We start from the raw sequence: 22,328 nt of genomic DNA, 5'->3' as shown, positions 1-22,328 counted from the left end.
TTCCTTTACACCCATTGAAATTACTTTGAATAGCTTTTCAAGAGAATGTCTCAGAATGTCTTAGAAGATTGAACTTCCAAATATGTAGACCTGTTTGTCCTGAACAGACGAAGCTCTTCCCAATCAGAATGATGGTCGCTGAGTAATGATTTCAAAATTAGGTTTAAACGTCTTTACACATCTAAACTTTAATATCTCACAAAGTCTAAAGCATAAAACAAAATAATCAAATTAGTCAAATCATTTATTGGCCTTCTGGGGCGTTTTTAAATCGGCTTATTGATGAAATTCTCTCGATGTCCGAGGCTACGTGAACGCAACATCATAATGTGTCGCGTGGTCCTGCTGTTACCATGGATACACAGAAGGAGCTGGCCTGTTTCGACCGCTTTAGGTGAATTTTCTTTTTAAAAACGCTAATTTATCTCTAAGAGGACGCTGACGACATTCAGACTGGGTGAGTAATTGTTTCTGATGTATTTTGGGGACAGACTTGTTTAACTCAGTGACTTTAACTAATTTAACCACTTTAAGTTAGTTTTCAGTTGGCACTCTTAAGTTAGCCACAGTTAGCATCTTTAGCTTCTCTCGGTCTGTAGTAGCGACGTTTCAGTTCAGGTCAGTTCGCTGCTGTTTCCTACTCAGTGTTATGATTTGGGGTTGTTTGGTTTTTGGTTTCTGGTTTTTTCCTTATGTTTTTCACTGCTCCAGTCTTTAATCATGTCTCTGTTTATTATTTTCCTAGTCATGCTTTAGATTTTGTCTTCTAGTTCATGTGCGGTCAAGTTAAGTTTTTGGATCTGGTTATGCTTTCGTTTCATGTTTTTCTAGTTATGTTTCTATTATTTTGTTTCCTTGGATTTGCGTTCTGTTCAAGCCATGTTTTGCTCCAGTTACGTTTTGTTCTGTCAATTAAGTTTATTCGGTTCACCTGCACCATGTTAATGTGTTCCACCTGTACGATGCTCCATTTAAACACACCTTGTTCAGTTAGTCGGCGCGGAAACATTTTTCATTTTCATGCTCATGTCCTGCTGTTCACACGAAGCCTGTCTTGCCAAGCCTGCCCATGTCTGTTTTTGCCGTCACCTCCTGTGAGTGAGTTTTTTGTTATTAAATATTTTTCCATTTAACATCATGCTGCCTGCTAGTCTGCATTCTTGGTTCGTCCATTGCTCAAGCCGTAACACTCAGCCTTTAGCAGTTCACCCAGACCTGCTTTCACCTCCTAAAGAAATATTACATTTAATATTTACATTTAACCTCTGCGTCATTATATATATATATATATCGTTATATTTGAGAATGAATATTAACAAAATCTTATTCTTATTCACTTTTATTCTAACTTCTTTTCTCTTTGGTCATTATTATTATTATTATTATTATTATCATTAATATTATTACTGCTACTACATAGTGTAAATATATAGCTACTTACAGACATAGCAAAATACAAAAAAATACATATTCACATATAATTAATGCCTCCTAAATCCAGTTGAATTCCAGATTTATTGTCTTTGTATAGTCAGTCAGTCAGTCATTTTCTACCGCTTATTCCATAGTGGGTCGCGGGGGAGCTGGTGCCTATCTCCAGCAGTCTATGGTCGGGAGGCGGGGTACATCCTGGACAGGTTGCCAGTCCATCGCAGGGCAACACACAAACAACCAAGCACACACTCATTCATACACCTAAGGGCAATTTAGAGTGACCAATTAACCTAACAGGCATGTCTTTGGACTGTGGGAGGAAGCCAGAGTACCCGGTGAGAACCCATGCATGCATGGGGAGAACATGCAAACTCCATGCAGAAAGACCCCAGGCTGAGAATTGAACCCAGGACCTTCTTGCTGCAAGGCAACAGTGCTACCAACTGCACCACCGTGCAGCCCTGTCATTGTATACATATAATGAAATTAAATAGACATCTGTGGTGCCATCACTCACAGCATAAACATCAGACTAAATATAATAAATAAATATCTAAAAATTGACTATATAAGAGTCCTTGTTCATTAAGTGAAAGTGGATAAACGCTGTTTGTAACTCCTCAGGATGAATAATCAGTTCCGTGTTTTTAAAACAGACCTGACTTTTCCTGAATAAAGGATGTTGGTCATTTGTTTCTTTGAGGTGAGATGATAACGTGCTCTGACCTGAGCCCTCATTCAATCAATGTGTAATCACTTTGTAGATCACGCTGTAGAGATGTAGGTTGGGTGTAGCTTCCTAATCAGCCAAAAAGAAGGCAGATTAGGCTGATTTTTGTGTTGTAATGGTAGCATAAACTTCCCAGTAAAACAACATATAGGAAGTCCTAATTCCTTTTTAGTGTTTCATTACAAAGCCTGGCAAAAGTCATATTATAAAATCATAACACTTGAACTTTTTCCACATTTCTTTGCCACCACAGTGTACCTTATTGGGATTTTATGGGACAGCATGGCTCCATTTATACTCAAATTGTACTCTAATACCCCTAAATATACCATGCAACAAACTGCCCGAACAGAAACATGGTGGTGGTGGCAGCAATATTATGTAAACATACTTTTCCTCACCAGGAACAGGGAAGCTGGACAGAGTTGGTGGGGAGATGGATGGAGCTAAATCCATGACCTGTTAGAGGCGGCTGTAGACCTGGGACCGAGATGGAGGTTCACCTTCCAGCAGGAGATCCACCTTAAACATATAGCCAGGGACACAATGGATGGTTTAGACCAAAGCATATTCATGTGTTAGAATGGCCTAGTCAAAGTCCAGACCTAAATCTAACTAATAATCTGCAACAACTTGAAAATTGATGTCAACAAACACTCTCCATCCAATTTGACTGAACTTTTGTAAAATCTTTTGTAAAGAAAATGGGCAAAAGTGTCAGTCTTCTGATGTGCAAAGTTGGTAGTAACATCCCAAAGCATATACTGAGGGGGCCTGAATACAAATTAATGATTCAGTTTTCTGATATTTATTTATGAAAAACATTTTTCTTCCACTTCACAGGTTTGTTTTACTTTATGTTGGTCTATCACATAAAATCCAAATAAAATCCAATCAACTTTGTTGTTGTAAAGTAACAAAATGTGGAAGAGTTCAAAAGGTAAACACATTTGAAAGGCAACTGTTATTGTTAATGTTATATCTTTTTAATTTATGCGTTTTAAAAATGAAAGATTTTTTTAAAACATCAGCAGACTGCTAACATGCAGTGTGAAACCATTTCCATTGTTTTAGAGGAAGATGGACCCCAAAGTGAAGTCTGTCTTTGAGGAACAAGTTGGAGCTGGCAAACAAAAGGAGAACAGCACCAACGTCTGGAAGCTGGAGGAGGTGGAGGAAGCTCTCACCAATGTTCAGCTTCCAGAAGAGCTCCAGTGAGCCTCCACCACTCAAACATTCACAACTTACAGACAGCTGCAATTAACACAAATGTATTCCTAAAACTGCTGATAATTTTCAGTGTTTTGGTTTTAGCTGAAAAAGACACAGATATACATCACATAGATAGTATATCACAACAGGCCTAAGAGCAATTAGACCTGAAAAAGTACAGCAACACTGACTTACCTCAGTTTAATTCGTCTCACAATAACCAGAGAAAACCTAAATGATTTACAACACCTCTTCTTCATATCTTATAAAAGTAGTAGTTTATTATAGATGTTAACTTGTTTAAACTTCTCAAAAACACTCTTAAGATTACGTCAATCTTGAAAAGATCAAGGAGAATGTGGTATGTTCTTCTCACTGACCAGCAGATCTTTAGGATTCCTTAATCTGAAGGTAATAGGATTAAAAATGCTGCATTTTTGCCAACTTCGGTTAAAAACATTTACAAGATGAATGAGAGTCGCCCTCTGCTGTCCTTCTGCAGTCCTGAATCTTACAGGATCAACTCTCCAAAGGAGGAGCAGCTGTTGGAAATCGCAGATAACTTCCAGCATCAGTATTTGCTCCTGTATCCTGACCGCAAACCCCTGCTGCTTTTCCCCGTCAATGAATGTGGAGTCAAGGTAAGAACCTCTTAACCACCTCTTCTTTAAACCCACATAGTCCCAGCACCGTGCCTGAGTTCTGTCTATTCTGTGTTTCATTCAGAAGTTCGTGTCCACCACTCTTCGGCCCACACAGACAGGCCTCTGGGAGCTTCAGAGCTGGCAGGACTGTTCCTCGCTTGTGGCCGACTTCCTGACCGTGCAGCCTCTGGAGCCACCTTCAGAGGTGGTCAGTAAAGAAACAGCACACAGAGTGATTTTATCCACGGAGTCATTGGTCCTGATCTGTCATTGCTAAAGAAAACAGCCAAAACAGGCCCATTTCAGTTTGGTTTACCAGTGGCAGAAAGAAGAAAACCTCTACAGTCAATTCAGACATTTCTTGCTTCAAATATAGTTTTCCTAGTTGACTCCAGCCTGAGCCAAGATTAGAGGGAATATTTTAACTACAAACCAGTGAGGTATATACAGTTTCAGCCTGAGGGTTCTAGCTCATGGGCATAAATTTTAGACCTTTAATTAATAAAACTGAACTCTTCGTACTGCAGGCTGGAATACTTAAAAAAAAAAAGATGTTTATTTTCTCAAATCCACACACGGTCAAAATTATACATATCTGCACCCCACTAGTATTTGGTTAGATGAGATAGCAAGACGCACCTAATATACGTATTTTTGTAGCCATCAGCAAACTTCTGGCATCATTCTGGCTGAATACTCTTCTTGCTATAGTTCATCTTAACTGGTTCATTGTATAGCACAGACCCACTGAGATTTGAAACAGCCAACCTGACCACATCCGCCTTCAGGCCAACGTTATAATGTCCAGAACTAATCACTTCTCTAAGGCTTTTATTCCCTCTGCTAGTAGGCTGTGGAACTTGGAGGTTTGCTGTTTTTGTTGTTGTGTCTGTTTATCTATTGTGGTACTTTTTGTTCAGTTAATTAATGGTCTTAGTCAGTGGATGGATGTCAGATGTGAATGTGTGGACTGGTAGATTACAAATGAACTGTTCAGATTAATAAAGATAACTGAATCTGAATCAAATCAGCTAGAAGGTTGAATCATTAGGATAATAAACCCAAACACACATCAGACGTGGTTTTAGGGATGATCAAGCTTTAGGCCTTAGTGGCTTAAACCCTGAAGCTCAAGCTTCAACACCACTGAAAAGGTTTAAACTCTGTGTTCAACTGTGTCCACGCCAGGAAACAAACCGTTTAAACTGAACTCCACCAGTTCTTCAAAGAGATCAAATACCAGAATGATGCCAGAAGCTTGCTGCACATGGTGGAGATCTGACTGGCTAGGGGACATTTATCCAGATATTAGTGAAATGAGAATATTCAATTCAATTCAAAAATATAACTGAGCCTGCGGATAAATTCAAACTTTCATTTTTATAAATGTCAGTGAGTGAATGTAAACTTCTAACCAGAACGGTAGCTGTTTCAAAATCATCTTTCTGTTACAGTGAGATGAAAAACTTCTGCTTATGGATAGAAATGACACCAAGCATTAATATGAGTAGAGTAGAGTTAGATTTTAACATCTCACAGGTCTGAGATCTCTCTCAGGCAACCTAAATAAGAGCTCTGTTCAGTCTTTGTTGGTGAGTAACTTCCCAAACAGCCCTGCTTGTTCAGTCTGTTTCTAATGGTCCTGTCATGAACTTTTTGGGTTCGTTGCCATCTCTGAGGATTGCACACGCTAACCTTGGAGTGAATTTTCTGGACATTCAATCCTGGAAAGTTTGGCAGCTGGGTTGAAAGTTTTCATCTTGGGAAATATCACCTCTCTGTAAAATGATGGAGTTTAAATGGTTTGCAAATGGCCTTCAACCCTTCACACACTGATATGTGCATCAGTTCTTTCTTTAAGGCCACAGCCGAAGTCTTTCCATCTTGGTGTTGTGTAAACACACACTGCTTTTAAGGATGCGGCCAGACTGATGATGATCACTTAATCAATGCGTTTGATCCGCAGCACCTAACACGCCTCTTAAATCCTCTAAAGCTCATGAAACAACTATCATGTTCACATCCAGCCCCTCAGAATGTTTCTGATCATCCTGTTGCAGCCCACCCAGCTGTTCTCCCCCACATCTGTGCTGCGCAGTCAGAAGGCCACCTGCTTTGAATCCTCCACCCTGCTCTGCAGCCTGCTGCTGGGCCTCAACTATGACGCCTACTGCGTCAGCGGCTACGCCTCCAGAGAGATGTGTCTGCTGGACCAGAGCCTGCAACAGTGCCCCCTGCTGGACATGGAGGTTGAGGTAGGTTGGTGTTGGCTAATGGTTTTAAGTCTCACTGATTGTAATCTCAGAGATTTCAACATGTCAGCATGGTTTTGTGACTGCAGAGCGTTCAGAGTGAAATCTCTGAGCAGAAACATCAGGAGCAGAAGTACGGGCTGAGGCCTCAGAGGCAGCTCAGGAGTCACTTTCTAAAAGAGCAGGAGCAGAAGAAACAGGAGACTGTGGCTGCTTTGCTTCAGGAGAAGGAGCTACAGGAGGTAAATGATCAGCATCATCGTGAACTTTACCTCAGATCCAAATAACAAAAGGAATTATGTTCATCCAGCTCAAATGGTTAGAGCGAAAAAACAATGCATAACAGTTTTACAGATCAGTCAGAGGGGAAATCAATAACTTTAGTGTTTTAATCAATTCAATTTAAATTCAAAAATACTTTATTAATCCCAAAGGTAAATTAAATGTTGTTGTAGCTCATATTATGAAGGTTTCCTCAAAGAGTCGTTGTAGATGCTGATGGCTGTGGGCAGGAAGGATCTCCTGTAGCGCTCCGTCTTACAGCAGATCTGAAGAAGCCTCTGACTGAAGACACTCTGTTGTTGTAGGACAGTCTCATGAAGAGGATGCTCAGGGTTCTCCATAATGTTCTTCATTTTATGAAGAATCCGTCTTTCCACAATGATCTCCAGAGGTTCCAGAGGAGTCCCCATAGAACCAGCCTTTTTTATCAGCTTGTTGAGCTTTTTTAAGTCCCTGGTTCTGATGCTGCTTCCCCAGGAGATGATGGTAGAAGAGATCATACTTTCCACAACAGACTTATAGAAGATCTGCAGCATCTTGCTGCAAACACCAAAGGACCTAAGCTTCCTCAAGAAGTACAGTCTGTCCTGTCCCTTCTTGTAGATGGCTTCACAGTTGCATCTCCACTCTAGTCTGTTGTCCAGGTGAACACCGAGGTATTTATACTCCTCTACCACCTCCACTTCTTCTCCCATGATGGAAATTGTGTTTGACTTATTCCTTCTCTTAAAATCTACAATTTTAAGGTCTGCATCAGTGGAGGACAGATGTTTAGGTTTGATAAGGTTTAAACGACTAATAATCATTCTAAAGCAATAAAGTGAAGGAGAGCAGATTGGTCTGATTAAAGTCAGAAAGTTCCTGCAGGACTTACTGGTTCTAGAGATGATGCCCCTCAACCAGCAGTGAAACAGAACAGAGTCATTACTGCATCCTGATTCCAATTCATGTGACTTTGGTTTCTGCTCATCACCTCAAGACCATATAGGGCCTTTTAGAAGATTCAAAAATCCATCTGGCTTCTGGTTGACGTAGGCCAGCAATCCTCAAAATCTGGACTCTGCTCTGGATCTTATCAGGAGCGCAAGACGATCCAAAGGAAATCCAAGGTGCATAACTGAAGATGGAATCTTAAAGTTGTGCATGAAAACATGAAGAATTTTCCATTTTTTCCCAAAAGAAGTAAATGTGAGTGCACCATTTTCACCTGTATTTACAGTAAAATAGACGCTGTTTTTGTCTCCGACTCAGTTGTGGCCTTTCTGCACTGAGGTTGAATGTTCTCTGTCCAGGCAGCGGTTCTCTCCAGGGACTCTGGCTTCCTCCCACTGGGCAGTAACCTGGATGTTAATTAAGCTATTTGGCCTTTCTTGTGTGTGTGTGTGTGTGTGTGTGTGTTTGTGTTTGTGTGCCGCTCATTAATATTTACACCGTTCAGAGTGTTTAGTTCACAAGGCAGTATAACATGATTCAGTTAAACTGCAGAAAAACATGTTTTGAGCTGAATCATCAACAAGGGAAGCTAACGTTGATTGGCAGCGAGGTGTGTTTAATGAAATGTTCAGTAGCATATCTACTAAATGCCAACAGACAACCTTTTCCTAGGATGTGTGTCCAATTACATACGGCTAAAAATCATCACACCATAGTCAGCATGGTGGTGGTAGCTCAATGATATGCGGCTGCTTCAGGACCTGGACGACTTGTTGGAACCATGAATTGGGCTTTCTAGCAGATTGTGATCTTTACCTACAGCTAAGTTGGAATATGCAGCAGGACAGACAAAAGACTCAATGCCAGTTATCAAAATTGCTTTGTCATTGCTGCCAAGAATAACAAGTTATTAGGGTGTGAATATTTCACATAGGGCCTGGTTTCTTTGGAGCTTTTTTTCCTCAATAAAGAAAATTTTAAAGCTCCTTTTTATATTTAATCTAGTTATTTTTGTGGGATCCTTCTGTCCGTCCTGTCGTCTGTCTGACCTGTCTGTTCATGTTTCCTTTTATGAGCAGGAAAACAGCCAGCTTTCTCCTGACTCCCTGCGAGGACTTCGGGTTTACTGCTGGGTTCTGGTTCTCTCAGGGATACACAGCATCAAGGAGAACTTCTTTATCGACCCTCTCACAGGGAGCAGGTTTCCGACAAAAGACGACAACTTCCATGGCATCGAGAGCGTGTGGAACAGCTTTAACTACTATGTTAACAGGCAGGAGTGCATCAATGGCTGCAGGGTGGGTCCACAGCACCTCAGCACCAGACAGAATCAGTCCAAATAACATGTCAGCACACTGAACACACTGACTCTGCCGTTAACAGGATGTGCTCTTTGACCTGGAAGATTCCAGCCAGTGGGAGACAGTTTTACACAATGGGATCAGCCAACAGCAGCTGACCCGGACTGTCCAGAGGAGGCAAGAGAACCGGATCATCGGAACAACCACCAGTGACATGGAGGTAATCCATCCATCCATTCATTCATCCATCCATCCATCCGTGCATCCATCTATCCTTCCATCAATTGTAAACTCTTGTTTTGAAGGAAGTGATTCCCAGAAAGTTTCTCTTTCTAAGATCTTGGGTCAGTAGCATCGTTGTCTCAGAGAAAGGTAAAACACACATCAGGTATGATTATTTTCATCTGTAAGAAGTTTGGTTGAACCTCCATCATGTGTCCATCTGCTGTCACTCAGACCTGGAGACGAGGTTTCCTGGAGGAAGGAAGGTGACCCGCTACAGAAAAGCAAAGCTGGAGAGGTTTTCACCAACTGTGACCAAACATGGCCTCGTCTCCAGATTAACTACATACAAAGACCTGGACTGTGAGAGTCAAACTAAAACAGTTTCATGTTCAAAACGTTTATTCCATCTGCCAAGATCGCTGATCCTGTGTTTGTATGCATTAAAGGCACAGAGGTCACTGGGGTCAAAGAGTGGTACAAAAACAGAAGTGACGGCCTGGAGGAGAGATACTTCAACAAGCTTGAGAACTCCACTGCTGAGCACTTCAAACCTGGAAGAGCTTTCGCCCTTTTATGTAAGCTGTCTGCTGAGCGCACCACATAATAATCAGCATGGACCAACTTGTTGTCTGTGTGGGAACAAGAAGCAGATCATGTTTGGGTTCAGTGAAGTTAGACAGCAGGACAACATTTTACAACAAGGATAAAAAAACCACTAAACAAACATTAACCCGCAGATGGAGTTGATCTTCAAAAGGTTTGCGTTCAAACTGGATCGCATGTGCAAAGCTGATCTACAAACCAGGTGCAAATCGAAGTGCGTGTGTAAAATCAGCTAAACAGGGGGTGTAAACTTGTTAGCGTGACTGCCTTCATAAAAATGCAAAACACCAAATAATGACCCAAACGTGCAAATTTATAGTAAAAAGATTTGTATATGTAATTCCTTAATGAAAACAATTCAGCAAGGCAGAGTTGGCCAAGATTCCTCCACAGTGATGGAGGATAATATTATTATTATTATTTGTTTCATGGTCTGAAACATTTAAGTGACCTGAGAGCAGAAACAGAAACTTTTGAGCCTCTTTGATAAACTCAGCTGCTGTTTACGTCGATGGGTTTCCATGGAGATGGAGTTTGTTAAATGTTAACACCAACGGTAGCTTGTGTCTGGTTGATCATTTTCTGTTTTACATTTCTAATAAACTTACCTGGAAGTTCTTGGCTAGGTTTGCTAGAATTGAAAGATGATGTTCTCATGGTCAAAAGCTTTAAAATGGCAGCCTTGACCCATTTATCAGCTCGATTTATCCCTCAGAATCAGAATCAGAATTCTTTATTTGTCATTACTCCACATGGGTGCAACAAAATTTCCAAAAACAGAACAAAACACTGTAGGCAAGTAGTGCAAATTAAAGAAAATAAATATTTAAAAGTTATAAAGTTATAAAAAGTTATAAAAAAGGACTGCGCAGGTGGAAGAAAAATATATACAAGAATATTTATAGGTTGTTCAAGTATTGCACATGAGGTAGCATATTGCACTTAGTGTTGAAGAAATTTTACGGAATGTATTTACTGTTTATGTCGTTATTTATAGTAACAGTTGTTACAGCGTACATGAGGCGTTCAGGGCAACTACAGTTCTAGGAAAAAAGCTGTTTTTCAGTCTGTTTGTTTTTGTCCTTATTGTCCTGAAACGCCTCCCAGAGGGGAGCAGTTGAAAACGATGGTGACTGGGGTATGAGGAGTCCCTGATGATGCTGCGGGCTCTCCTGAGGCAGCGGGTGGAGTAATTCTCCTCCAGGGAGGGGAGAGAGCAGCCAGTCAGTCTCCGGGCGGTGTTGATGACCCGTTGGAGCTGCTTCCTCTCTGCTGCAGTGTAGCTGGAGAACCACAACGAGATGCCGCAGCTCAGCATCGACTCCACAGAGCAGCGGTAGAAGGACAACAGCAGCTCTGGTCGCAGGTTGTTCCTCCTTAGAATCCTCAGAAAGTACAGTCTCTGCTGCGCCTTCTTCAGGATCGCCGTAGAGTTAGTAGTCCACGTCAGATCCTCGCTGATGTAGGTGCCCAGGAACCTGAAGTCCGACACCATCTCCACCCTGTTTCTGTTGATGGTGATAGGCTGTGTGTCCTGTTTACACCTCTGAAAGTCAACGATGAGCTCCTTTGGCTTGGAGGTGTTCAGAGTCAGGTTATTGTCCATGCACCATGCTGACAGATGCTCCACCTCCGCCCTGTAAGCCGTCTCATCCCCTCCTGAGATGAGCCCCACCACTGTGGTGTCGTCCTCGAACTTGATGATGGTGTTGCTCGGGTGAGTGGGGGTGCAGTCGTGGGTGTAGAGGGTGTAGAGCAGGGGGCTCAGCACACAGCCCTGTGGAGAGCCCGTGCTGGTCCTCAATGGAGAGGACAAGTGGTGTCCTACTCTCACCCTCTGGGAGCGGTCTGTCAGAAGGTCCATAATCCAACTACAGGTGCTGTTGGAGAGACCCAAGTGTCCCAGTTTGCTCACCAGCCGGCTCGGGATGATGGTGTTGAACGCCGAGCTGAAGTCCAGGAAGAACAGCCTCACGTAGCTCCCTCGCTGCTCCACGTGGGTCAGCAGAGCGGTGGTGATGGCATCCTCCGTGGACCGGTTGGCCCTGTAGGCAAACTGGTGGAGGTCGAGTGTGGGGGGGCAGGTGTGAAGTGATATGACCCCGTACCAGTTTTCTTCTAGTCATTCAGGCTGGTGATGTTAGTCTGTTTAGGCAGAGGGACGATGGTGGAGGACTTCAGGTAAGGTGGGATGGAGCACTGGGAGAGGGACTGGTTAAAGATGGCGGTGAAGATCTCCGCCAGCTGGTCTGCACAGTCCCTCAACACACTCCCAGTCACCCCGTCGGGTCCAGCAGCTTTGCGGACCTGATGGGAAATGAAGAGTTTCTCTTCTGGATAAAATGAGATTTTATTAGAAATGAAGCAGCTGCTGAGATCTGGGTTGGCATCATCAGTTAAATTCACCATCTGAAGAGACCTGAGGGCATTGAAGAACTTTGCTCAGCACTTGTTCAGGTCTTTCCTGTCAAACACAGAACATTTTTCCATGTATGGACACCTGACATTATCTTCTAGATGTCAAAAGAAAGCTCTTCAGAGACTGAGGGAGAACATCCACCTTCTGACGAGCCTAAACAATTGTACATCTCTCCTAATGTTGTGTTGCTGAGACATTAAACATTAAACATTAAAGCTGGAACCCTTCGGTCCACTTGGTGGTTAATCACATTCAGGGAAGATCTGAACATTTCAAACATTTGTTAAAACTGTATTAGCTTGTGTGAGATTTAAATTAAAGACTCAATCCTAAATGATCAAAAAACAGTCATGTAAAAGAATTAGGAAGCGCTTGTTAAATGTTAAGTTGTTTACTCGCTTATTGATGTCTTATCTCATTTTTTATCTCTGAAGAACAAAATTGCACTGAAACAGGGAACATTGAAGTGATTTTTCAACAAAATGTGTTTTCTTGCTGAGGAGAAAAGTTGGGACACTCTGCCCCCCCAATAGCTAGTGTTGCCCTCCTGTAGCTTAACCACCTTCAGTGAGGTGCTGCTTGTAGCCATCTCCCATCTCTAACAGACATCAGTCTGAGGAAAGCTTGCTCCATTCTTCACGTTCAGCTGTGAGATGTTCTTGCACGTTCTGTGGAAACCCACAAAGGTTCCATGTCCAAGGAGATGATTTTCCTCCTTGTTGATTTAGTTGACTAACGGTTCTTCATCTTTTCCCCTCCTGGACGGATGAGAAGTTACCGTTTTTCTTTAATTCGATCACGGACGTGTGATCCCCCCTCCCCTCATTTTTCTTCAGACCTGATCCTCAACCAGAGAAGAGAAGAAATCAACGTCAAAGTAATTTGGTTATTTTCATATTAAACCAGATAGGTGCATTTAGAGGTCTGGGCAGGATGAGGCAGTTAAGGTGATGTAGGATCACCAGTAGTTAATCTAAGGTATTAACTTGTTTCATTCAACACAGATTGAAGTATTTTATGCTGAGCTGTGTTTTTATTTGCTGCTGAATCGTTAATGTTTGTCTGGCTGATCTGAAATCAGTCAGGAGTTAGAAGTTGGACTTTTAAAAGTTTTTCATTCAAAGCAACTGCGGTCTGGGCCTCGCCCGACCACTCTTTGTTCCAGTTTTATTACTGGAGATTTTCCATTGAGTTCCCGCCTCAGAGTTTATGACCCTTTGTCAAGATTTGGGGCGATCAGCTGATAGAGGCTAAAGGGGCGTGGCCTCACCGTTTTATCAGCTGATCGCTGCGATGGAGACATCAACACCAGGAGGATTTCTTCCCATTTAACCCAAATTACACATTTTGTTCATAAAACTACTGGTTTGATCTTCATAGACACTAAATGCATATATATATTTTTCTTTTATTATTATTGTTAGGTAGTCATTGTTATTCCCTTTGTGTAGAATAGTGTTAGTTAGGTGAAGGTTTTTGGACCAGAATAATGGTATATCAGGATTATTTGGCTTCAATAAATCTTCATATATATAATTAAGAGAAGCGTTTGTGTTTATTTCGTGCAAGAGAGATTTATCTGTCAAAACAAGGTCAAAGTTCCTCTACCTTCGGTGAAGCGGTTGAATAAACAGTGACAGTTTGTGGTTTTGGTTAATAATTTGTAATTATTAAAGAGCTTTGAGCCCATAATCACAACACCAGAGGATATCTCTGATTTCTATTCGTAAGTCATGATTTTTGGTTAAGAAATTACATTTTATTTCCAATTTATGATTTTAAATTATAATTCTTGATGAATATTAATTAATTAATAATCATAATCCTTACAATGGAGATCCTGGTGGATTCTATGATGGGGAGCTGGTCAGGACCTGCTGCAGCAAACCATAGCATGTCCACCTACATGCTTCACAGTTAATATGAGGTTCTTTTCCTGGTATGCTTCATTAAGGTTATGACAAACATGTCCTCGGTTCTGGTGTTCAAATAATTCAGGATATGTCCGAAGAACCTTTTTCCAGAAGGCCTGGTCCTTGTCAACGTTCTGTCTGGCAAACTTAGTCTAGCCTTCATGTAATTCTCCTTGCGCTTCTTCAATGAATGTTTGACTTGTTTAGCGTCTTTCTGTTTCTACAGACATGAACTTTCTTACCAGCTGCAGCCTGAGCCTGCTGAAGGTCCCATGATGACATTTTAGGGGTTATTGAGACGTCTTTTGGCGTATTGCGGTCCGCTCTCAGGATGAACTTGTTTGGAAATCCAGACCTGGGCGTGTTAGTTGATCATTTTCTGTATTGTTAAAACTGATATAAAATCTTCCCACAAACAAATACTGTTAGAACAACACAGATGCTGTTGTAGGGTGTCCTCATCTTCCACATGACTGTAAATAATGTTGCTGTTTATGTTCTGATCAGTCCACAGGTGGACACCGCTGACTTCTGGGACTGAGCGAGAGATGAGGTTTCACCGTCCTGAACAAGATGGTCTGGAGCGGAGGGTGGTGTCGCCACAAGCAATGGAGGAATACTTCAAGGACCGAGATGACTTCCTGTATTTCAGACACGTCACCTTCAGTCGGAGCATTCAATCTTTAGCACCGTTTCCTCTGAAGACCAGTCTGGAGAATCTACATGTGCTGGTAAGAAGTGAAGAGGTTCAGTGAAACTGAGACTAAATATAGTTGAATTAATCTGCCTCTTAATGGAAATGCATCTTCCCCAGTCGGTTCTGTAGAACTTGGACTGTCTGTTTAAATTGTTGTGTAATATTTAAATGTTCCAAAACTACCAAACAAACAGTTGGGGGCGCCATGCTTGTTTCCATGGTTTACGTCCTGGCTCGTGTTTATTGGTGTGTTTCAGAAAGTAGTGGAGCGTTTCCACAGGAACACATCCAAACCAGTCACTGAAGACGTGGCCCAGCGGGTGTTCCTGGTGCCGCAGATGCAGATCAAGTTGACCTATCACCTAATGGATCACCGCACTGTCCCTTCAAGGAGGAGCATCACAAAACCAAAAGACGACCAGCCATTCACAGAGGACATGTTCTCTACCTTCCAGGTACAGCTGGTGACAGATTCCACAGCTAAGGTTGCTTCTAAGACCTCTTACACACTGGATTAAGACCACCATACGGTTTCCACAAACATTTGAATACCACCAAATCTAAAATCAGCATAAAGGCAAGCATGACCCAGCTGATTTTCTTAATAGTTTCTTCTCTGCTGCTTTCTAGTCCATCCTACCACAATGTTTCCACTATGGGTATCACATCTGCAATAGGATATTTTCTCACTATCTGCTGTATGTCCCCATTAATACAAAAGATTTCTGCACCTCCAACATAAGTTTCAGCTTGTTGAGCAGGAAAGAGTCTGTATATTTCAGATTCACTTTGGAATTTTCTCTAATTACTGTGAGCTGATCACAGCAAGACCCTGAAGCCTGTAGTTGATTTTTAGTAATATGTGGTTGGAGTAAACCAATACTGTACTCCTATGAATCATGGCTCAAGCTTTTTCCCTAATCCTCTTCCTCATCATCTTCCGTCATCAGTGTTTGGCTTCTCATCAACATCATGAAAAATATATTTTGCATTTGAGCTTCAGCCTGAAAAATTATGAATTTCCGTCCATCTCCCAGCAATTGGCCAATATGTGCAGTTTGGAGGTGTTTGCACTTCTATCGTGCTGGGAGCTCTGGCCTATGGGGCAGCCCAGCTCATACAGATGTCTATTGCCCCTTTTCCACTGGCTCGTTTTAGGCGCCGCGGCTGCGCTCCACTCCGTCTCCCGCTACTCAATACGGTACCAGTTGTGTCTCCATGGACTCACTGACGGCAGAAGCTCATCTTCCAGCCATCGGTGTAGTGCTCTGTGCTGCTATTATCTTTACTGTGTGACATTGTCACATTAAAGTAATCTGCGTGAAACGATAAAAAATAAATATATATAAAAATACTAATAATGTTTGTATTAATGTATTTGCAAGAATGTCATATATATGTTTTTTCATGTATAAAATGATCCACTGGGATAATTATCTGGAACACAGCCCAGCCAGAACCAGAATAAGGCTCAGAGGTTCTGATGTGAGAAAGGGTTGGCAGGAGAAACAAAGAGGTGAGACGCTGCTGTCTGGATGATAAAGCACCAAAGTTTGCCTGAAAATGTTACAATTTTGGGTTTTATGTGAACGTTTTGTCTCAGCCATGACCCGCTCTTTCATGGTTGTATTGTTTGTGTGTTTTGGCTGAAATGTTTGTGCGTCTAAACAGCTGATTTTATGTGTGATCAGCTGTTTAAAATGGTTTAAAATTATATACAGCGCCCCCTACATGTAATTCAGAACGCTGACGTGTCCTTTTTCTTTTCTTTCAGCCTTTAGGCTGGTTTATGATTTGTAAATAGTAAAATTATATTTGCATTGTCATCCTTAATATTATTGTAGTTGCTCTTCCTGCACTACCTCTTGGAAAACCCTCTAATTTCTCCTGGTCCCACGGCCAATCAGTGAACATCAGTCTGTAGTCCCGACTCAGCTCCGGTCGGACCTGTGGAGGACCTGCCCCGGTTAGAACATTTTCATGGTCCTCACTTGATATTTTGATTGGGGTTAGGTTTAGGACGAAGGTGTGAATTGAGTTAAGGTTAATTCAATTAAATTAAATTGAGTTCAGTTTGTATAAATTCACAACACATGTCATCTCATGACACTTTACAAAGTCAATTCAATCGAATCATACAGATTTCAAGTCAAGTTCATACTTTCCAATTTAATCCTATCAATCAGATTCAGCTTATTATTCAAATTGGTTAAAAGTTTTTCTCTAGAGACAGTGGACAGTCGCTGGCGTTGACTTTGCAGCAATCCCTCATACTGAGCATGCATGTAGCGACAGTGGAGAGGAAAAACTCCCTTTTAACAGGAAGAAACCTCCAGCAGAACCAGAACCAGGCTCATTGTGAGCGGCCATCTGCCACGACCGACTAGGGGTTTGAGAGAACAGAACAGAGACACAAAGAGAACAAAGAAGCACTGATCCAGGAGTCCTTTCTATGGGAAGAAAGTGAAACATTAATGGTTGTAGCTCCTTTAATGGCTCCATCGATAATGGAGAGAAAGACAGCAAAGCAGATTAACTCTGAGCCTATTTTCAAGTCTAGAGGATGAAAGAGAGAACATAGAATAAAGGTCAAATGTTCTCTGTCCAGGCAGCGGTTCTCTCCAGGGACTCCGGCTTCCTCCCACTGGCCAGTAACCTGGATGTTAATTAAGCTATTTGGCCTTTCTTGTGTGTGTGTGTGTGTGTGTGTCTTCAGGTGGAGCAGTCGAAGAAGCCTCTTGGGCCCTTGTTGTGGTACAGCATGGTGGAGGATCTGATAAACGAAGAAGAGAAAGTGGCTCTCCAAATCAAAGTGTCTCTGATGGAGGTAACCTCGGCTGGAAGAGGATACCTGAATCAGATCAGTAGATATGATTCTGATGTTCTCCTATCATCTTTGCCACTTGTTCAGATTCTTTTTGCTATCCAAGGATTGAAGAGTTTAGAGACCTTTTTATTCCTGAATGATTCCTGTGTCAGAGGTCAACCTGTGAAAATGGTCAGGTACCGAACTGAAACAAAGCCCAACAAACACCAAGTAAATGAAAAAGCTCTGAAAGAGCTTCAGGAAGGCTGGTAAACTATTAACTAAGACCAGTCTAAATGATGACGATAAGCCTGGTTGAATATAAAAGTTACCGGGTGCGGCTGCACGTTGTGGACCTACTCAAACATAAACGCTGTTCAAAACAAAAAACATCCATAAACATCAGTTCAATTTAATCCTTTATTGTCATGATAAATATAACAACGTTTCATTCAGAGCGATCATATACTGCACAGTCAGAGATAAAATAATAGTGTTCCTACTCTACTCCAAGTCCCATAAACACCCAGTAGAAAATCAGCACAATATACATAACAATACACTAAAATACACAATAAATAATTTGAGCGCAGGCACAAATGCGACGGTAACAGTGATGCTGCAGAAACTAGAGGGCACATCAACACAGAGACAGAACGTGTAGACACTTAAATGAGTGACGTTTCAGAGGACATCTTCATATAGAGCAGGTTTTCAGGTGGTTTTTGTTGAATTGAACAGGATATAAGTCACAATAAAGGTGAAAAGTTTAGTTAAATTATTTATCATAGTTGGATTTTAGGTCAAATAAACATTTCATTTTAGGAGAGGTGTTTACATCCACTGTGATGTTGTGATATAAGACTTTCTGTATATTTGTCCCAGTATTATTGCAGATGGTATGAACTGGCCCAGCCCTCCCCGCTGTGGTCAGGGGAACCTCTTAAAGCTTTCCTGATTCGTGCTGGATCTTCTCCAGCCTTTCAGCAGCCTTGCTGTATACTGCAGAGTTGTGTAGAAAACAGGCCATCAGGGAAATCACTTCAGGAGAGCACTTTGAAGGTTCTTGATTTAATCTGACAATACTTCATGTGAACACATCCTTCATGTGTGAGCAGATGGAGAACATCCTGGACAGCAGAGAGCAGGTGGAGAACAATTTGAAGGTTTTCGCATCAGAACTGGAGCAGGTTATGGCCTGCCGGGAGAAATGGGAGGAGGTGAGCTGCACCAGAGAAACATGTCTGAACCCTCCTGCAGACTAACATTCACACAGATCCAATGAGTGATTCATATCTCTTCTGCTGCAGGAGCGTGCGTCAAAAGAGGACCTCTTTATGATCCATGAGCAGGAGATGAATGTCTTGGTTCCGTTTCTGAGCCAACTCGAGAGCTCAGACACTCTAAATTCTGAGGAGGTCAGGTCCCTCTGCGTCGACTGTTTGGCTAGGTTTAAAGAAAGACTGGAGGAGCATACCAGCTTCCTGCAGAAAAACCTGGAAACGGTACATCAGAGGTCCACCTACAATATGGCTGCTGCATTTTACGTTACACACATACTTCAACATTCAAATACTTTTAGTTTGAGATCACAGCAAGCCCTGCAATAAACATATCTGTCCTGAAGCTCAAAGTGAAATAACCTGTCTCCTTTAATCTGAACAGAGGATGAAAAGAAGTAATTGATTTAAATGATTTGATTGGTTCTTAAATCACAAGAAACTATTCAACATTTCTGCACATTTTTCTTCTGTATGATCAGTTCAAACAGAGAAGAGAGATGTTTTGGTGTGGACTAACACTCTGTCAGTGTGTGTTCAGGTGATAGAGAACCAAGAGGCAGACAAAGACCACCAGCACGACCCCGCGATGAGCATGCAGGAGGCGGAGCTTACCTGTCACCTGTGCTGGGATAAAAACTTCTACATATCTGCTGCTCAGAGACGCCTCGACAAGTAAACACACACACACAACCCATTAGCTGGAATCTAATTTAAACATTTTCAAAGTTTGATCGAGGTTGGAAAAAACTAATTTAAATTTGAGTTTTATTTCTGTAGTTTTTGTAACAATATCAAAAAGATAAGAGGCTTAAATCTATGAAAAACAGGTTACATCGATATAATGGTTTTAAATATTTTCGATTAAAATTAAAGCCTCGTTAATCACCATCTATGAGGAGAAGAGAAAGAAGAAAAAAAAGAAAGGAACAGATCAGGATCAGAGTATAAAATCAAGTAGTATAGAAAGATGTTAATTAGTATCGTTTGGTCTTAATGAAATGAACAACAGCTGCACTAACAGGGCAACAATGAGACGAGCCTAAAAACAGGAATGTTTCTGCAGGTGGAGGCCACAGACATTTCTTCCATGATCATTTTCTTTCACCTCTTCTCAGTAGTGTTGTATCAGACCCAGGTCAGTGTCACTGCTGGTAGCATGAGCTGATACCTGGACCCAAGATTCCTGGAGGATGAAGGAATTGATACCATTGAATGGCCTCCATGCTGCCCTGACATAAATCCAGTAGAACATCTCTGGGACATCATGTTTAGGTCCTTCCAACACAGCCAAGTCACACCTCAGACTGTCCAGAAGATCAGTGATGCTCTGGTCAGGATCTGGGAGAAGATATCCCAGGACACCATCTGTCATCTCATAAGGAGCATGCCCTGACGTTGTCATACGGAATCTGTTGGATTAAGTTCCCTGTCAGTTGACCGTTTTCATCAAACGTTGTTGCATCCTTTTGTCTCTAACACTTCATTCACTATGAGTGTAGATTTTCTGCAGGATTTCTTTTCTAATTGATCTAATCTAGTTTGATGTGTTCTCAAAGTGCTCCTTTAACTTTTAGAGCAGTGTGTTAACTGTAGGATTATTCAGTCCTAGATTTAAAAAGACTTGTAAGGTGCCAAAAAATAGTATAGTATAGACTGTTTAATTGGATGCCAACAAGTATTGTGTTATTCTGTGAATAAAGAAACAAATACTAAAAATGAGTTAGATAAATGTTTTGTACTGAGATGTGCAGGATGTTATAAAAGTGTCAGAGAAACAATCTGAGTCTGGAAAAGTTGGGAACTTGAAACTGGAAAATTAGAAGGAACCGTGCGTCAGGGTTTTCAGACAGCTTAAAGAGAACATGCTCAAATATAACCGGGTTAAAGTCCTTGAAACTGAGAGATGAAAACACTTCACAGAATAACATCACATGATTTAAACTGACCGGTGGGTTTTAAAATAATATTAGATCAGGTTGGTAGTGGTTGTAGATGACCTTGTAATTAGTAGCAGTTTAGGCTGCCTCACTCACTCACAAAAAGTGTCCAGAACCGTCCACATGCAGACCTGTGATGGTCTGTATTACTTAATTTCACTATATGTCAGAACACTGACTGAAGATCAACAGATCTTCCTACAGCTCATCTGGCAGCTGAACTCTTCTGTCAGTTAGTGTCCATCAGGGCATCAGCGAAACCAGCTGCTTAAAGAGCTTCAGAGTCTGATTAGTCCTTATTATCCTAGTCCTCAGAGAAATGTTCTGGGACACATTTAAAGGCACGCCGTTGTCTGATAAACCTATAATTCAATGAGCCAAACCTGGGAACTCTTTGCTGTTCGCTCTTTTTAAGAAAAGCATCCAATGAATCGGGGATGCATGAGGAAATCACAGCCACAATGTACCTCTTCCTGTTTCCTTTTAACCTGGAAATGTTAGGCTGCACACTGCTTCCTGTGTGAAGTCAGCCCAATGCTGCACTTTTTATTTATTGTGTGTGTGTGTGTGTGTGTGTGTGTGTTACAGGCACAAGGAAAAACTGGAGGACAAATGCAAAGCTTTCCTGCTGAAGTTGCACCAGGAACCTCTGCTCGCTCCTCACTTTGAGAGCTGAACTCAACACCAGCTGTCTATGCTCACAGTTACCAACCAGGTGTTTCCCGTCTGTGTCCTTCTACAAGATAAAATGGCCATCACTGTTTACTGATCCATGACAACACCAATGCTAAACTGTGTAATTATCAGTTCAGTCTAATAAACAGTTTGAAGTTTGACGCTTCTTGAGACTTACTGGCAGATGCAGCTTTTCTGTAATTCTACCTGCAACATTAACAAAATACAGAATGGGATTTTTCCATTATTGTAGTGCCACCATGGAGACTTTTGGACTTATTGCTGATTTGGGGTATCTGGAACAACAGAAAGCAGTGAATAAATATGCAGATGAAGGAGGTGATACATGGTTTTCAACATGTTTTACAAGTAATCTGGAAAATGTGGTGTGCATTTGTATTCAGCCTCTCTGAGTCGGTTGGATTTATGTCTGGACTTTGAATAGGTCATTCTAACACATACATGCTCTGATCTCAACCATTCCATTGTATGTATCCATCTGTATGTTTAGGAAAGGCAAGTTTACTTGTATAGCACATTTCAGCAACAAGACAATTGAAAGTGCTTAACATGATGAAAACATAGGAAAAAAGGTGAACCTCCACCCCAGTCTCCAGTCTTCTGCAGCCTCTCACAGGTTTTCTTCCAGGAATCTCCTGGAGTTAACTCCATCCATTTTCCCATCAACACTAACCAGCTTTGCTGTCCTTTCTGGAGAAATGCATCCCCACAGCATGATGCTGCTACCACCATAGTTCAATGTAGGAATGACTGGTGCCATAAACTGCTTTTCTGCTGCAAATAGAGTTGAATATGTAGAGCAGAAAGTTTCTGTTTTGATGTGACCGGAGCTCCATCTTCCGTGTTTTCTGTGTCTCCTGCATAGCTTTTGGCAAACAGAAAACAGGAATTATTCTGGCTTTCTTTCAACAACGTCGTTCTTCTAATTACGCTTGCATAAAAGCCAAATTTGTAGAGTACA

General features: G+C 41.6%; 1 protein-coding gene across 5 annotated transcripts; it reads left to right on the top strand.

The window, feature by feature from the left end:
• The first annotated feature begins 334 nt into the window (after positions 1-334).
• Positions 335-21,507, top strand: ccdc135 (coiled-coil domain containing 135). Of its 5 annotated transcripts, none has more exons than XM_047378113.1 (18): positions 335-457; positions 3,239-3,378; positions 3,879-4,017; positions 4,103-4,228; positions 6,081-6,275; positions 6,362-6,514; positions 8,567-8,785; positions 8,871-9,008; positions 9,094-9,160; positions 9,245-9,373; positions 9,460-9,588; positions 14,456-14,679; positions 14,903-15,100; positions 17,362-17,472; positions 18,570-18,671; positions 18,762-18,956; positions 19,273-19,406; positions 21,260-21,507. In XM_047378113.1, exons 2-18 carry the CDS (start codon positions 3,245-3,247, stop codon positions 21,345-21,347), a joined length of 2,481 nt encoding a protein of 826 aa, XP_047234069.1. In that variant the 5' UTR covers positions 335-457; positions 3,239-3,244; the 3' UTR covers positions 21,348-21,507. The 5 variants fall into 5 exon arrangements, 4 of the variants coding, with proteins under 4 accessions (XP_047234069.1, XP_047234041.1, XP_047234060.1 ...); XM_047378085.1 differs by lacking the exon at positions 335-457 and adding an exon at positions 1,075-1,094; XM_047378104.1 differs by lacking the exon at positions 335-457 and adding an exon at positions 2,569-2,661.
• Positions 21,508-22,328: the final 821 nt, after the last annotated feature.

Source organism: Girardinichthys multiradiatus, chromosome 1, assembly GCF_021462225.1.
Source record: "Girardinichthys multiradiatus isolate DD_20200921_A chromosome 1, DD_fGirMul_XY1, whole genome shotgun sequence".
Lineage (NCBI taxonomy): Eukaryota > Metazoa > Chordata > Actinopteri > Cyprinodontiformes > Goodeidae > Girardinichthys > Girardinichthys multiradiatus.
This window is presented reverse-complemented; position numbering and strand designations above follow the sequence as displayed.

What these genes read in the sequence shown, in the direction of transcription:
- ccdc135 (XM_047378104.1), top strand. An exon ending in ACATGTTCTCTACCTTCCAG is followed by an intron (nt 15,101 to 17,361) that starts GTACAGCTGGTG and finishes GTGTGTCTTCAG; the next exon opens with GTGGAGCAGTCGAAGAAGCC. An exon ending in TCAAAGTGTCTCTGATGGAG is followed by an intron (nt 17,473 to 18,569) that starts GTAACCTCGGCT and finishes ATGTGTGAGCAG; the next exon opens with ATGGAGAACATCCTGGACAG.